Source organism: Bombina bombina, chromosome 3 (genome assembly GCF_027579735.1).
Source record: "Bombina bombina isolate aBomBom1 chromosome 3, aBomBom1.pri, whole genome shotgun sequence".
Taxonomy (NCBI): domain Eukaryota; kingdom Metazoa; phylum Chordata; class Amphibia; order Anura; family Bombinatoridae; genus Bombina; species Bombina bombina.
This window is the reverse complement of record NC_069501.1, coordinates 494,107,503-494,123,703: the sequence shown is the minus strand read 5'-3', so window position 1 is coordinate 494,123,703 and position 16,201 is coordinate 494,107,503. Positions and strand designations below refer to the sequence as shown.

General features: G+C 38.4%; 1 protein-coding gene across 1 annotated transcript; it reads right to left on the bottom strand.

Moving 5' to 3' along the window:
- Positions 1-1,064: 1,064 nt before the first annotated feature.
- On the bottom strand, positions 1,065-11,101 carry LOC128651746 (E3 ubiquitin-protein ligase makorin-2-like). The gene is made up of 8 exons (XM_053704730.1): positions 10,985-11,101; positions 10,405-10,524; positions 5,445-5,680; positions 3,962-4,065; positions 3,678-3,865; positions 2,812-2,922; positions 2,596-2,734; positions 1,065-1,515 (listed from the first exon to the last, which is right to left on the bottom strand). The coding sequence occupies exons 1-8, from the start codon at positions 11,044-11,046 to the stop codon at positions 1,348-1,350; spliced, it is 1,128 nt and encodes a 375-aa protein (XP_053560705.1). The 5' UTR covers positions 11,047-11,101; the 3' UTR covers positions 1,065-1,347.
- Positions 11,102-16,201: the final 5,100 nt, after the last annotated feature.

Here is a 16,201-nt window from a genome sequence, read left to right as displayed (position 1 = left end):
ACCGAGTCCTAAAAATGCTTCACATACAGCTGTATCTTCTGGATTATGGTGGCAGGAAGATTAAGAAACAAATAGCTGGATCCTTGCACGGTACTCCTTCAGCAGTTAAACTTTTAGGCTGCTCTTTTAGACAACATGCATAGCCGTGACCATTTCTCTAGTTAACCCAGGCTAACCGTAGATAGCACTCCAAATAATGCAATATGTACAGACACTTATCCTTGATATAAAAAAAGTACCTGATGATGGCAGGGTGAGGGATATGATTACCCTTGTGGTCGGACACTGTTTCTTCAGCCGCGAGGAGAGAGGACAGGACTCCGCTCCCGCTGAACTCCTGACCTACCTGCCAGCGGCACACGTCAAGCCAGGTGCCTGTCTTACCCTTCTCTTTGCCTGGTCGTCACCAGTAACAGTTACCCGGTCCTTCCCGGTACTGCCCTCTCACTTAACGCAGGAGATTGTTCCACCACTGCAGGTGAAAAGATTTACATAGCGATATGTCTGCTGCACACAATGTGTAAAGGGGGCTTCTTCCGCCTCTGCAGCACGCTGCAAAAAGTGCCCTAGACAGGCCCAGGATATCCACCAAGGGCCGCAGGGCAAACAGGCGCGGGGGATCAGGTATACAACGCTGAGTTGGATCTAGCAGCCGACGTGGATCAACTAGGCGTGCATGCTCCTCCCCCAACAGGAAGCCTCTCCCCTTTATCTCTATACAATACTTAGAATGAATAATTGAAAATTAACATTTGGCTGCATTTACATAGTTTTCCCCCCCAACAGCCTATACCTAGGTATAGAAACTCAGTTTAGGCATGGATACTTACAGGCTGAATCCGCTATTTCAAATATAAAGGTGAAGGAGCCATTTGTAAACAATGTAATACACTCCAGCATGTAAAGTGGGTCATTGGGAACAAATTAAAAAGGTGAGTTTGGGGTAAACTGTTCTTTTAACCGATTGCATGTGTCTAATCAAGGTATTAGACTTTTGTTAAACACACACAAGGCAGTTATGAATTTCGTGGAAATCTAAATTTACAAATAACCTCACAAAACAGTATGTTAACAAATCTTTATTACAAAGTACAAATTTTTAAATATTATATATTTATGTTGTAAAATTTTAGACTTAAAAAAAAAAAAAATATATAGTTAGATTGGTTTCTTCTTAGATGCCTGCTGTTAACAGCACTGCTGCAGACAAACCCAATACAGAAAAATTGCACATCCTTGTGATAAGACATGGTTGTTTGTGGGTAATCTTAAGAAATTGTACCCACTTGAAGTGGAACAAGGGAAGGCTAAGACAAGAGACACAAAAACACTGGTAATTGGGAAGTTTTAATCTGAATCACTGGAATCGGCCCACAAAATTTCAACCTCTTCTGGCAATTCCAATCCCCATTCCAAGTTTTCTATAAGTGCAAGAGTCAGGGCACAGTGGAGTAGATCTGTATCTTCCTGCTCACTGAAATCTTCTTCAAAGATGCCCATTAACTGAGTGTAAGACTAGGGGATAATAAAAAAAAAAAAAAAAGAAAAAAAAAAATGTATAAAAATATAAATACTAAAATCGGTGGTCTGATGCCTAAATCCCACAGAACCAGTTAACTTAATTGTCAAACGGCACACAATGTTAAATATGCACTTTTTCTGAGGCACCAAGCTCCTACAATGCTCACAAGTATATGAACATGGTGAATTAGCACAGATTCATTTTAATTCATGTTTAAAGGGACTTTTAAAACCCGCTACCTATAATCCCTTAACGACTACGACATACCATGTAACTCGCTGGTTAAGGGCTTCTGATAATAGAAAATTAGACTGCGCTATTGAGAAAACAATCCCCATAGAAAGGGGATTAAGCCGAGTATTGAGGTTATTCCCCACCTCCCTCCAGTAATGGGCACCATGTTGCAATCTAGCTTTTATTAAAATCCAGTGCTTTGTTTTCTTATTTGATGCAATGCCTTCAGTGAAACCTAGGTTCCAAACCTTCTGCACCCTTAAAGGAATAGTCTAATCAAAACTAAGCTATGATTCAGAAAGTCAGGCAATTTAAAGCAACTTTTTTCGTTTACTCCTAATAAATCTTTATTCTCTAGGTATATTTCTTTGGAGGAATGTAATCAGAAGTCAGCCCATTTTTGGTTCTGCACCTGGGTAGCACTTTGATTGGTGCTACCAATCAGAAAGCGCTACCCAGGTACTGAACCAAAAATGGGTCGGCTCCTAAGCTTACATTCAGATACCAAGAATATTTTTTTTTTTTTTTTAAAAATAGGAGTAAGAAAGTTGAAAGCTCTATCTGAATCATGAATTCATTTTGACTAGACTATTCCTTCAAGGAAGGTTCAGTAAATGTATTGAAACACCAAAAACTGGAATGGTGCTGCTAAAAAAGCATTTTAAAAACACTTAATGTTAAATGCTGAAGTTATGTTTTATTAATGACTTAGACCTTCAAGTTTGGTCCTTTGTAGAAAAAGCTAAAGCAACCATTGTGTCAACACAAATCACCATCTTAAGCCGTGATCAGATTGTGGATAGAGATAGATCTTAAACTGCAGTAGTGATTAAGCTCACCAGAGATGGAGCACTGGGCCTCCTACGTTCGCGCCGTCTCCTCCTATGGTGTCCTGATGGAAGCTCATGTAGGTAAATACACTCAGATTTGAATGGGCAGCGGCCATTTCCCCGCACAAAGAAGCGACACCGAATTTTACTAGGAAGGAACATATGCAGAAATCTTAAATTCTTCTTCACTTAAACCATGCAGTTTGGATACATTTATATACTTACCTTGTCTTGGCTTTGAAACTTTCAATTAGTTTTGTCTTCTCTGTGGATTCTCCAATCCAGTACTTATGAGGAATGTAATAGCTTGACTTAATGCGGCATTGAGGGCAGCCCCTGGGAATTGGATTAAAAAAAAATTAAGGTCTTTCATTTGCGGTATGACACAAGCTATGAGACTGATCTAAAAACCTATGTTTTAGACTGATAGTTAACATTTAATGCTTGTGACAAGCTTTGTGCAAGAAGGGGGCAGAAATATGAAACTTCAATTTTAGCATTTCTCAAAACTAGACACCTCTTGTTTCTCTACAAACTACACAGAATCAAAGAAATTAATTGAATAAAAGATGGTTTTGAGTATACCATATGCATAAGGAGCTAAGTGTCAGGGAGGGGCAGGCATTGAAAATGTAAGAAACTATTTTAAAAAATTCTTCCAATAAAAGACAGAAGAAAAGTTGACTAAATATGATTAACTTTATAAAATTGAAAGTTAACCATCTCCAGTTTCAGTTTGATGCAGCTACTTTGAAATTTAGTTAAAAAAATGAAGCCATCTGGTTGTAAATATAACCACCAGCAAGAAGTGATAAGAGTGAATTGGAGAAACAACTTTCCATCTGAATCATGAAAGATTACATTTTCCCTGTAAGTATAAAAATGTAAAGAGACAAATGTTTAGGGACGACTATTTAACCCTCTGAACAAGGTTTGAGCCGACATCAGGATATTTAGCATGCCTTAGTGAACCATAACATGATTATATTAAGTGATGTTGAATCACGCCTGATGTGACTGCTTTTAAAACTAGATTCCACAAAGCAGCTTTATTGTGGATTGTCTGGTTAAATGCATGAAGTATTACTTACTTGATGACCTCATTTTGAAAGTCTCTAGTTTTTCTCCAGCGTCTGATACAGCCAACGCAGTAAGCATGGTTACAGTTTGGCAATATGCCGAACACTCGCTCTTCTGCAGCCTGCTTCTCATACACTTTGTCCATGCAGATTCCACAAACCACATCCCTGCTGATCTCATACTGTGGATGGGATTCCCTCTGGTGGGGGGGGGGGGGAGGAAAGAGAAATTAGATAAGATAACAAAGCACTGACTAAACTGATTGAAGAAAAAAAAAAAAAAAAAAAAAAATCACCGGAGAATGAATAATTTGAAGAGAAGTTGGTTCTTTTACTTCTGTTTCATTCCTGGAATCATCCTTATTCTGAAGGGAAGGACTAGAGACAGATCTCATGAGCCCTGACAAATATGGAAAAAAAAAAAAAAAAAAAAAACACATTTTACTAAAGACAGGAGTATCCATGGTCAAGTGCATATAAAAGATAATTTACAAGCTATGGATTTTTAGACACTCCCCAGTTTTGCATCACCAAGTTATATTAATATACTTTTTACCTCTAGTATTCACTTATATCTAAGCCTCTGCAGATTGCCCTCTTATTTGAATTCTTTTGACAGACATGCATTTTAGCCAAACAGTGGTCTCATAACTAACTTCTTGGGAGCACAATGTTATCTATGACAGAAGTGAACTAGTGTCAGTGTCATCTAGCTGTCAAATGTACTGAAAGAGGCAGCCTGCAAGGGCTCAGAAATTAGCATTCCTAGGGTTAGCTTTCAACAAATACCAAAAGAACAAAACAAATATCTGGATCATGACATTTTACTTTTGATTAAAACTTGTCCCTTTAACAGGTTTTAGTGCTTGTGTGGTATCAAATGTTTAGATTTTGTCTCTAAACTGTTGCTGGTAGCAGACTACTAGTTCCTTCATTAAAACCTGGGCAATCATTTAAAGGGACACTAAACCCAAATTTCTTTTAAAAATTCAGATCGAGCATGCAAATTTAAGCAGCTTTCTGGTTTACCTCCTATTAATTTATTTGTTCTCTTTCTATCTTTATTTTAAAAGCAGCATTTAAAAAAAAAAAAAAATCAGGAATGTAAAGGCCCATTTTTGATTGAGAACCTAGGTTATGCTTGCTTAATGGTTTGCTAAATGTAGCCACCAATAAAGCAAGCGCTATCCAGGGTGCTGAACCTACAATGTGCTGGCACCTAAGCTATAAATTCCTGCTTTTTAAATAAAGATAGCAAGAGAAGAAAAATTGATAGGAGTAAATTAGAAAGTTGGTTAAAATTGCATGCTCTGAATAAAATAAAATTGGGTTTAGTATCCCTTTAAACAAGAAGTCAACTGATCCAGATTCCAGCAGCAAGATTGCTACTTTAGACCTGACCACTATGCAGCAATGCTATGAAGTATCAACTTGCCTTTAGTATTTAAAAGCAGAATAGTTTATTTGCACACTGAACAATCTATTCTCACGACTGTCCATTTAAATGGGCTGATAATCAAGGAAGAGCAGACCCACATTCTCTATGCACAAAGACCAGTACTTAGGTAGTGAAATATTCATTGATAGTGATACGAGCGATTTTAATTGCATGATTCATATCTAAAGTACATCCATGTAATTAAATATTTAATTATGCCATACAGAACTTTAATTGCTAGCCACTTGGATTTCATTTTAATAGAAAAAAAAAATGGACAGTATCTCATTGTTTGCTACAGCTTCTTATTTCAGTAGCTGTGTATTGCCTTTTCAAAGTACCTGTATGTCTTGGCACAAACTCTGCAGCTAGAGCCCAGTTTTCTCTGGGTGGTCCTGTCCTGCGTCTCCCTTCTATTCCAGCTTCATGTAATGGATGAACTACTGGCTCTGACCCTCGACGACCGCCCACATACACTGGAGGCAGAGGAAGAATGCAGGGTTCAGAAACACGACGTCCTGAATGGTAGTGGGTATCATGATTAGGAGGCTGGCACAGAGATGTCAAGTGCTGGTAGCTAAAAGGCAAGAGGCAGACGTTAGTACATACATTAGTATGGCCAGTATAATTATGCACTATAGTACAGTGATAGTATTTTAATTTTGTTCAACATTAATTCAAAAATGGATAGTAAACACATTTACTATAGGATATAAAAATGTTTATTAATTTTAGTTAAAGTAAATTGCAGTTTTGTTTTTTTTTTTATTTTATTTGCACCCTTTCCATAAAAAGGTCAGCTTGGGGAAAGGTTTTTTAAAAAAGTTTTCTAGTTCTTCACAATGCTAACCTTGCTACACATCTTCCCCAGATTAACTTTAATAGAGGAATAGAAAACAGTGCTCTTTATATTAAAGGGACATAATACTCATTATGAATAACCTGAAACTGATGCAGTATAACTAAAAAGCTGACAGGAAAATATCACCAGAGCATATCTATGATGGGGGGGGGGGGAAGAGAATTACCTCAGCTCAGAGTAAGTGCTGTGTAAAAAGTTACTTCATTTCTGTTTTACATTCCTTTTTAATTTTTTACCTGCAGCTAAGTAACTGAACAGCAGCCAATCAGCATCAACAGTGCTGAGGTCATGAACTTTTACTTTGATATCATGAGATTTGACATAACTCATGAGATTTCATAGTAAACTTCCTTAAACTCAATAGGGAAACAAGTGCACAAGGCTCAATCCCTTAGCTGTCCTGGGACAGACATACTGATTTGCTGCTTAAAAGTCCTTTAAATGGGATGTGGCTACTGAGGAACTATTGAGGTAAAATATCTTTTTTTACATAGATGTTCAGGTGCTATTTTCTAGTCAGCTTTTTACAACTATACTGCATCACTTTCAAGTGTTTCAACATTTGGGTATCATGGCCCTTTAACTTAAAGGACCAGTCAACACAGTAGATTTGCATAATCAATAAATGCAAGATAAGACAATGCAATAGCACTTAGTCTGAACTTCAAATGAGTAGTAGATTTTATTTCTGACAATTTTAAAAGTTATGTCTTTTTCTACTCCCCCTGTACCATGTGACAGCCATCAGCTAATCACAAATGCATACATGTACCATGTGACAGCCATCAGCCATTCACAAATGCATACACGCTCAGTAGGAACTGGTGACTCAAAAAGTTTAAATATAAAAAGACTGTGCACATTTTGTTAATGGAAGTAAACTGGAAAGTCGTTTAAAATAGCATGCTCTATCTGAATAATGAAAGTTTAATTTTGATTGTGTCCCTTTAAAGGAATAGTTTAGTCAAAATATAAACTCATGATTCGGATAGAGCAGACAATTTTAAGCAGCTTTCTAATTTACTCATATCATCAATTTGTCTTTGTTCTCTTGATATCTTTATTTGAAAAAGCAAGAATAGGAGCCGGCCCATTTTTGGTTCAGCGCATGGGTAGCGCTTTATGATTGGTGTCTAAATGTAGCCACCAATCAGAAAGCGCTACCCAGCTGCTGAACCAAATATGGGCCAGCTCCTATGCATTCAAATAGATACCAAGAGAATGGAGAAAAAAAAAAAAAAAAATAGGAGTAAATAAGTTGTATACTCTCTAAATCATAAATGTTTAATTTTAACTAAACTATTCCTTTAAAGGGACAGTTTAATCAAAATTAAACTATTCATATAGGGCATGCAATTACTTTAACCCCTTAACGACCAAGGACGTGCCAGGTACGTCCTGCAAAAACTGTCAGTGACAATGGATGTACCTGTTACGCCCTTGGTCTAATTGAGTGCTGGAAGAGATTGAGATTGCTTCCAGCAGCTCTCAGGGTATTGCAGTGATGCCTCGATATTGAGGTGCCGATTGTTAGTGGGAGCTTAGCAGGGAGGCGGGTGAGTGGCCCATTTCTAACTGGCATCCGGTTCCTGTAAGTGCAATGTGCACCTCAACCACTGCCACCAATGATCCAGGGAATTGCGGCACGAGTGGAAAAAAAAAAAAAAAAAATTATATATATATTTATATATTTATATATATATATATATATATATATATATATATATATATATATATATATATATATATATATATATATATATATATATATATATATATATATATATATATATATATATATATATATATATATGTTATTTCTAAACTCAGGACAAAATTAAGAAACTATTTAGCATGGGTGTTTTTTGGTGGTTGTAGACGTGTAACAGATTTTGGGGGTCAAAGTTAGAAAAAGTGTGTTTTCCATTTTTTCCCCATCATATTTTATAGTAAATTATAAGATATGAAAAAAATCGTATCTTTAGAAAGTCCATTTAATGGCAAGAAAAATTGTATATATAAAATAATGTGTGGGTACAGTAAATAAAGAGTAAAATTACAGCTAAACACAAAAAACACAGAAAAGTAAATACAGCCTTGGTCCCAAACAGTCAGAAAATAGAAAAGTGTTGTGGTCCTTAAGGGGTTAATCATCAAACTTGCTTTGTTCTCTTGGCATTTTTTTGAAAGAGAAACCTATATAGGCTCAAACTGATTTCTTAACTGTTGCAAACCACCGGTTACCTCAACGCATTTTGACTGTTTTTCAGAGTTAGAGCTAGTTCACGTGCGTCAAATAGCAATGTGCTCACTTCAATGGAGTTATTTAGGAGTCAGCATTGATTGGCTAAATGTGCATGTGTCATAAGCAGAGATAAGGGGTCAGTCTGCAGAGGCTTAGATACAAGATAAGAGGTAAAAGGTATAATAGAACCATGTTGGTTACGCAGAACTGGGGGAATGGGTAATACAGGCTCACTATTTGGATTCAACAGACTATCAATGCTTTTCAGCAGAGTGCCTAGATGCAGCCCAGATAGTGATGTCAGAGGGTGGAGATTGGCAACCATTTCAAATTAGCCGGAAAAATATTAATTTTACGACTTTATGACTAAAGTGTAGACTGTCCCTTTAACCCTTTTAAATGCCAACGATGGCTGAGCAAATTGTCCCAGTCAGATGCTGACAATGGCTGAGTCATCGCTAGCACTCACCTTGAGAGCAATCTGGGGACTGCCACATACTACCATCCCGGTGATCTAGCCTGATTAGTGAGGCATCATGATTCATGCAGCGACGTTGTGTGAAGTCACTGTGCAACTTTATTTAAAATTAACAATGGACAATATAGGGAAATGGGGGAATGCTGCTTAGAAGTCTGTATCTCTGGCATCTAAGCAGCTACAGACTCTTAAGACCCAAAGTTGGAATTGCCTAACCGTTAAAAGAATATTTTAAAAAAAAAAAAAAAAAAACTCAAATCCAGCTTAGCACCCAGGTGGGAAATGGCTTAGCAGCCAAAGCTAAAGTAAATCCTAGCGTTTTACAAACGCTAGGATTTACTTTTGAAACAAATAAAGTGCACTTTCATTGATGAAGTATTAGATACTTCATGTAGAAAACTCCTATGATTCAACCGATCGCCGCTCTTTGCTCCTACAGCAGAGCACAGCTAACAAACATTTTTTGGCTAAGAGGTGACGTTTTCAAGCTGCCAAGAGCTAAAACCAGCTCCCATGGGCACCAAGCCGGATTTACCGCACGGCTATTGGCTTAGAGGTGAAAAAGTCATCTTAACCAAAAAAGGTTTTAGCCGTGGGGTGCTGTAGGAGCGAAGAGCAGCGATTGGTTGAATCAAATAAAGGAGTTTTCTACATGAAGTATCTTTTACTTCATGAATGAAAGTGCCCATTATTCGTTTCAATAGTAAATCCTAGCATTTGTAAAACTAGGATTCACTTTAATCATGCTGCAGCTTTTCTGGCCCGTCAGACACCATGTTTGCAGCAAAGGATTAACAAAGTGAGTAAATACTTCAAAAGTATTAAAGGACCAGTAAACATTGGATTTGCATAATCAACAAAAGCAATATCTATATATATATTTTTTTTTAAAAAAAAAACAGCATTTACTCTGAATTTCAAATGAGTAGATTTTTTAAAACAAATTTCAGTTATGTATATTTCCACTCCCCCTGTACCATGTGATAGCAATCAGCCAATCACAAATGCATAAACATATAGTCTGAATTCTTGCACATGCTCAGTGGGAGCTGGTGACTCAAAGTGTAAATATATTTATTTCACACTGAAAACTAAGTATTCAACAGTTTTAAATGCAGAATTATGGATGTCATGATTTTCATTAGAAGAAAATACATACAAGCCAATAAAGCTACACTTTTCCAAACCATGCTTATTTTAAAACTAGAATCAGTTGTAGTTTCCCAAAAGTTAAAATGTGATTGATGCAAGTTCATAATTAATTAAGATCTGTAAGTCTCACAAGCTTGTACCACAAAAACCAAGGATATACATATACTTTTTTTAAGGGAAATAAGACTTTACACACACAATGAGTTATATTATGCCCAATTTTAAAGGGACATAAAGCCCATGTTTCTCTCATTACTCAGATATAACATACAAAATAAAGTTCCAATATAATTCTATATAAACCATTTGTTTTATTGGCATCAGTAGTCACATGTCAGCAGTATTATAGCAGCAGTTTCTATTGCAATGTATAACATTAATGCACACTAGATGGCAGCACTATTTCCTATAGTGTAGTGCCCCAGACATGTGCACACTGCTTTATCTAGACCTCTTCAACAAAGAATAACACAAGAATGAAGCCCATTTGAGAATATAAGAAAGATTGGAAACTTAACACATTTTGGGTTCCAGGTCCCTTTAACACCTCAAAAATGATCATACCTGCAGTATTCCCCATAGCCACAGTAGCCATTCTGGAAATGACGGCAGATCTGGGAAGACCTCCTCTCATGCGAGAAGCGACAGTTTTGACCCCATCTACAGGCACCACGGCTAAATGCTCTAAGAGATAAGATAGGGTAATAAAACACGCAGTGTGACCTGGTAACAACCTAACAGAATGCATAATCATAGTCTGACTACAGACAAAATGGATCAGTACCTATGTATAAATTACATTCAAAATTTGAGTCAAACTGCTCAGTATGTTACCCCCTGTATTAGCCGCACTCTAGAAAATGGGTGTGATGTATTGGTGCAAAATGAATGACGTCAACACAAAACCCAGATACTTTATTTTAACATGCGATCTTGTCTGACATCATCCCTTGCAACATATTATAAACGTTAAAATAGATAACATGCGTCCCACTAAGTGGTTGCAGTTGGTGAGAGCCACCATTTTTCATCCTAAACAGTTTTAATGCCCCACTTTTATGAGAAAGTTTTTTTCCCCCCATCATGTACAATGCAATGCATTACATATTTAGCTAAAGCGCTCAGTAACATTATGTGAACTCACCTGCAAGGAACCCTAGAATGCGGTCCCCTGCCAGCAGCTGCGGCCACGTTACCAGCGTCCATTTCTATGAGCCTCCTAACAAAATAACGCGCGTCCGGAGCTGTTATATACCTGTGAAGTAGGCCTACCACGCCCACTAGCAAACGGAACCAATCAATTAACGTTTTTGTTAGTCACGCCCCTTCATAAATCTGAACCAATTGGACTAACGTTGTAGCATTATATTTTATTGTTTTTCCTATGTGTTTTTATATATATATATAAAAAAATAGTGCTGCATATTTTTATATTTAATATGGATAATTATAAATTCAGTTAACTGACAACAAAACAGAGTAATAAAAAATAAGCTCTAGAGGGTATAAACTAAATTGTATATTGAAAACAAAGTATTATCAGTATTTTATAAGAAGTTTAGGCAGCTGGTCATCTGCATATGTCAGGATTCAGGAAACTTTAGCTGAGTGCTCTCTTGGGAAGCACATTTCAGTGTTAGCCTATGAAACAGATTCACTAAATAGTGGTGAGATCAACAAAATGTGAAAAAGAGGCTTTATATAAAACCAAAATACTTAATTGTAGTGAATCTAGTCAGACTATATATGGGGGAGTGTATGGTTGCAGCACAAAGGAAAATAAGGGGTGCAAGAAGGGTGTTGATCTGAAGTCAAATATAATTATTATTTTTAAATCCTGTAAAGAATTTGCTGCATGAGGCTTTAGTAAAAAGGAAGCATTGTACTCTCATAAGGATTAGTGTGTGTAAGAAATGAGCACTGCATCTGATCTGCACAATACAGGGAGAAATGTGATCAAATAAACAAAGGCTCATATTCAGCATGGCTGGTAGATTTATTTTTATGGTGATAAGTGTCTGCTCTTACACAAAGATCTCATTAAATGCTAAGGGTTTAAAAAAAATGTCCAGTTGCAATGATAGATAACTTTAGACAAGTCTTGATTTCAGTGTCTACAGTATTGTTCAACACCTGCCTGATAACAGAACACATATTACAAGCAAATTAAATATTGTTTTAGTGAGTTTATTTTGTGGTGTACATAATGCCATTTAAATGTTATATAAAATACATAATATAATCTTAGAGCATAAGTGCCCAAGCTGGCACTCAATTTTGCTGGCACTATTGATGTACAATCATACTGCTCGTGCTCAACGCTCTAGCTGTACAGCATTTTTTTTTTTTTTTTTTTTTGTAGCTACTAGCTAGAGTGCTGAGGTTTGAAGCGGGCGGCCACAGCACGGTTATTAGAATGGCACAGCTAGATTTAAAAGTACGTTACAGCGTATCTTCATTAGAAGTGATCGATTAAATCAATCTAAAATATCGCTTAGATTCTGACCCTGATTTTAAAACATGTAAAGTTTAACATCACTTTAAAGGAAAAATGGAGAGAGAGGGAGAGAATTGACTTAAAGGTGAGAAAAAATGGAAAATGAAGAGAGAACGGATTTAAAGAAAAGGAAAAATGGAGAGAGAGAGAGAGAGAGAGAGAGAGGGTGGATTTAAAGGAGAGGGAAATTAAAAATGGAGAGTAAATGGAATTAAAGGAGAAAGAAAGAGTTGAATTAAAGCAGAGTTTTAAAAAAAATGTAAATTTATATTTCTCTTACTTGGTGTATTCAGTCCATGGATTCATCCTTACTTGTGGGATATTCTCAATCCCTACAGGAAGTGGCAAAGAGAACACACAGCAAAGCTGTCCATATAGCTCCCCTCAGGCTCCGCCCCCCCCAGTCATTCTCTTTGCCGCTCTAACAAGTAGCATCTCCACGGGAGGGTAAAGAGTTTGTGGTGTTAGATTTGTAGTTTTATTTCTTCAATCAAGAGTTTGTTATTTTAAAATAGTGCCGGTTTGTACTATTTACTCTGAGGCAGAAAGTGATGAAGATTTCTGCTGAGAGGAAAAAGATTTTAGCATGTTGTAACTAAAATCCATTGCTGTTCCCACACAGGACTGTTGAGTACCGGAGAACTTCAGTTGGGGGGAACAGTTTGCAGGCTTAACTGCTTAAGGTATGCTCAGTCATTTATTTCTAACAAGACCTGGTAATGCTAGAAGACTGACAGAAATCCCCATGAGGGAAGGTAAGCCATTTTCTGAGACGCAGTATAGAAGGATGGCTTCAGTTAAGGGCTTAAATACTGGTAGACACTGTGATGGGCTAAATCGATTATTTTATTAATGGAATCTTATATTTATTCAAGTGTTTGAAACGTTGGAAACACTTTTGGGGTTTTTATTACGCCTGGCATATTATTAGACGCCTAGTCTGACTCAGGAAGGCCCCATAACTCTGGACTGAAGAGGGAGGGGGCCTCATTTTCGCGCCTCAGTTGCGCAGTTGATTTTCAAGACAGCTTCATGCAGCTTCACGTGTAGAGTCCTGAGAGTGCAGGAGGACATCAAGGAGGCTTATATTTCTGCTACAAATAACCCTAAAGGAAGGTAGGGCCGCAGCAAAGACTGTGGCACCGTGCTGTAGTGTGTTAAACCGGTTGTTTACTGCAATTTGCTCCGGTTTGGTCAATAAGGGGTTAATTGATTTGAAAATTTGTGTGCAATCATTTCAAAGCATTAGGATCATGTGGTGAAATTTTCATAAAGATCGGATGTTTTTTGGTGATTTGGTAAAAAAGTGTGTGCTTTTTATTATTTAAAGACACAGTAACGTTTTTTCAAAAAGTGATTTTTTTCTGTATTGTAGTGCTGTATAAGTCTGTCAAACATGTCTGAGACTTCAGATAGACCTTGTTCTTTATGTTTAAAAGCCATGGCGGTACCCCCATTGCATTTATGTGTAAAGTGTGCTAAAACATCTAAGCATTTTAAAGACCATCCAGTGACACTTAAAAATGTAGCCCAAGATGATTCTTTAACAGAGGGTAATGAGGATAGTCCTTCTTCCTCTCCCCATGTGTCAACACTAGTTACGCCCGCACAAGCGATGCCTAGTACCTCTAGCGCATTGGCCCCTATTACTTTACAACAATTAGCAGCATTAATGGATAATTCCCTTGCAGCATTTTTATCCAAACCGCCAGTTTTTCCAAAAAAGCGCGATAGCTCAGTGTTAAATACAGAGGATGAGCAATCAGAAGCTTTGGATGATTTATCTGTAGTACCCTCACAAAACTAAAGAAGTAGCAGTGAGGGAAGGTCTGTCTGAGGGAGAAATTTCTGATACAGGAAAAGTTTCTCAGCGGGAAGATTCAGATTCCTTAGCGTTTAAATTTAAGCTGGAACACCTCCGCGTCCTGCTTAAGGAGGTTTTAGCTACGCTGGATGATTGTGACCCCATGGTGGTCCCAGAGAAATTGTGTAAGATGGACAGGTTTTTAGAGGTCGCTGTATACACTGAGGCATTTCCGATCCCAAAGAGGGTGGCGGATATTGTGACTAGGGAGTGGGAGAGACCAGGTGTACCCTTTGTTCCCCCAAGTATCTTTAAGAAAATGTTCCCCATAAACGACCCCAGGCGGGACGAGTGGCAGACAGTCCCTAAGGTAGAGGGGGCTTTTTCAACACTTGCTAAGCGTACAACTATACCAATAGAAGACAGTTGTGCTTTCAAAGATTCTATGGATAAAAAATTGGAAGGATTGCTGAAGAAAATTTTTGTTCAGCAAGGTTTTCTGCTTCAACCAATTGCCTGCATTATTCCTGTAACTACTGCAGCGGCTTTTTGGTTCGAGGCCCTGGAGGAGTCGCTCCAGAGGGAGACTTCATACAATGAGGTCATGGATAGAATTCATGCTCTAAAGCTGGCTAATTCTTTTATCACTGATACCGCTCTCCAGTTAGCTAAACTAGCAGCGAAAAACTCAGGTTTTGCCATCATGGCGCGAAGAGCGCTTTGGCTCAAGTCATGGTCGGCGGATGTGTCGTCCAAAACAAAACTGTTAAATATTCCCTTCAAGGGGAAGACCCTTTTCGGCCCAGAGCTGAAAGAAATTATTTCAGATATCACTGGGGGCAAGGGACATGCCCTTCCACAAGATAGGCCGTTTAAGGCTAAAAACAAGGCTAATTTTCGCTCCTTTCACAACTTCAGGACAGACCTGCTGCAACCTCTGCTGTCGCAAAGCAAGATAACGCTTCCCAGCCCAAAGCAACCTGGAAACCCTTGCAGGGCTGGAATAAGGGTAAACAGGCCAAGAAGCCTGCTCCTGCTACCAAGACAGCATGAAGGGGTAGCCTCCGATCCGGGACCGGATCTAGTAGGGGGCAGACTTTCTCTCTTTGCACAGGCTTGGGCAAGAGATGTTCCGGATCCCTGGGCATTAGAAATAGTTGCTCAGGGGTACCTTCTAGAATTCAAGGATTCTCCCCCAAGGGGAAGGTTCCACATTTCTTGTTTGTCTTCAGACCAAACAAAGAAACAGGCGTTCTTACGCTGTGTAGAAGATCTCCTAAAAATGGGAGTAATACGCCCAGTTCCAATTGCAGAACAAGGACTGGGCTTTTACTCAAACCTGTTCGTAGTTCCCAAAAAGGAGGGAACTTTCAGGCCAATCCTGGATCTAAAAATTCTAAACAAATTCCTCAGAGTTCCGTCTTTCAAGATGGAAACCATTCGGACAATCTTGTCGATGATCCAGGAAGGTCAATATATGACTACCGTGGATCTAAAGGATGAGTACCTACATATTCCTATCCACAAAGATCAGCATCAGTTCCTAAGGTTCGCCTTTCTGGACAAACATTACCAGTTCGCGGCCCTTCCTTTCGGGTTGGCCACCGCTCCCAGAATTTTCACAAAGGTGCTAGGGTCCCTTCTGGCGGTGCTAAGACCGCGGGGCATTGCAGTAGCACCTTACCTAGACGACATATTAATACAGGCGTTGTCTTTCCACAGAGCCAAGGCTCATACGGACATTGTTCTGGCCTTTCTAAGGTCTCACGGGTGGAAGGTGAACGTAGAAAAAAGTTCTCTGTCCCCGCTTACAAGGGTTCCCTTCCTGGGAACACTAATAGACTCGGTAGAAATGAGAATCTTTCTGACAGAGGTCAGGAAGTCCAAACTGTTGAATACTTGTCGAGCTCTTCATTTCATTCCTCGGCCTTCTGTGGCTCAGTGCATGGAGGTAATTGGTTTAATGGTGGCGGCAATGGACGTAGTCCCTTTTGCCCGAATTCATCTCAGACCACTGCAACTGTGCATGCTCAAGCAGTGGAATGGGGATTACGCAGATT

What these genes read in the sequence shown, in the direction of transcription:
- LOC128651746 (XM_053704730.1), bottom strand. Translation starts at nt 11,046, where the DNA reads ATGGACGCTGGTAACGTGGCCGCAGCTGCTGGCAGGGGACCGCATTCT. An exon ending in TTCAAATTATTCATTCTCCG is followed by an intron (nt 3,866 to 3,961) that starts GTGATTTTTTTT and finishes CCCCCCCACCAG; the next exon opens with AGGGAATCCCATCCACAGTA. An exon ending in AGTTTCAAAGCCAAGACAAG is followed by an intron (nt 2,735 to 2,811) that starts GTAAGTATATAA and finishes GTTCCTTCCTAG; the next exon opens with TAAAATTCGGTGTCGCTTCT.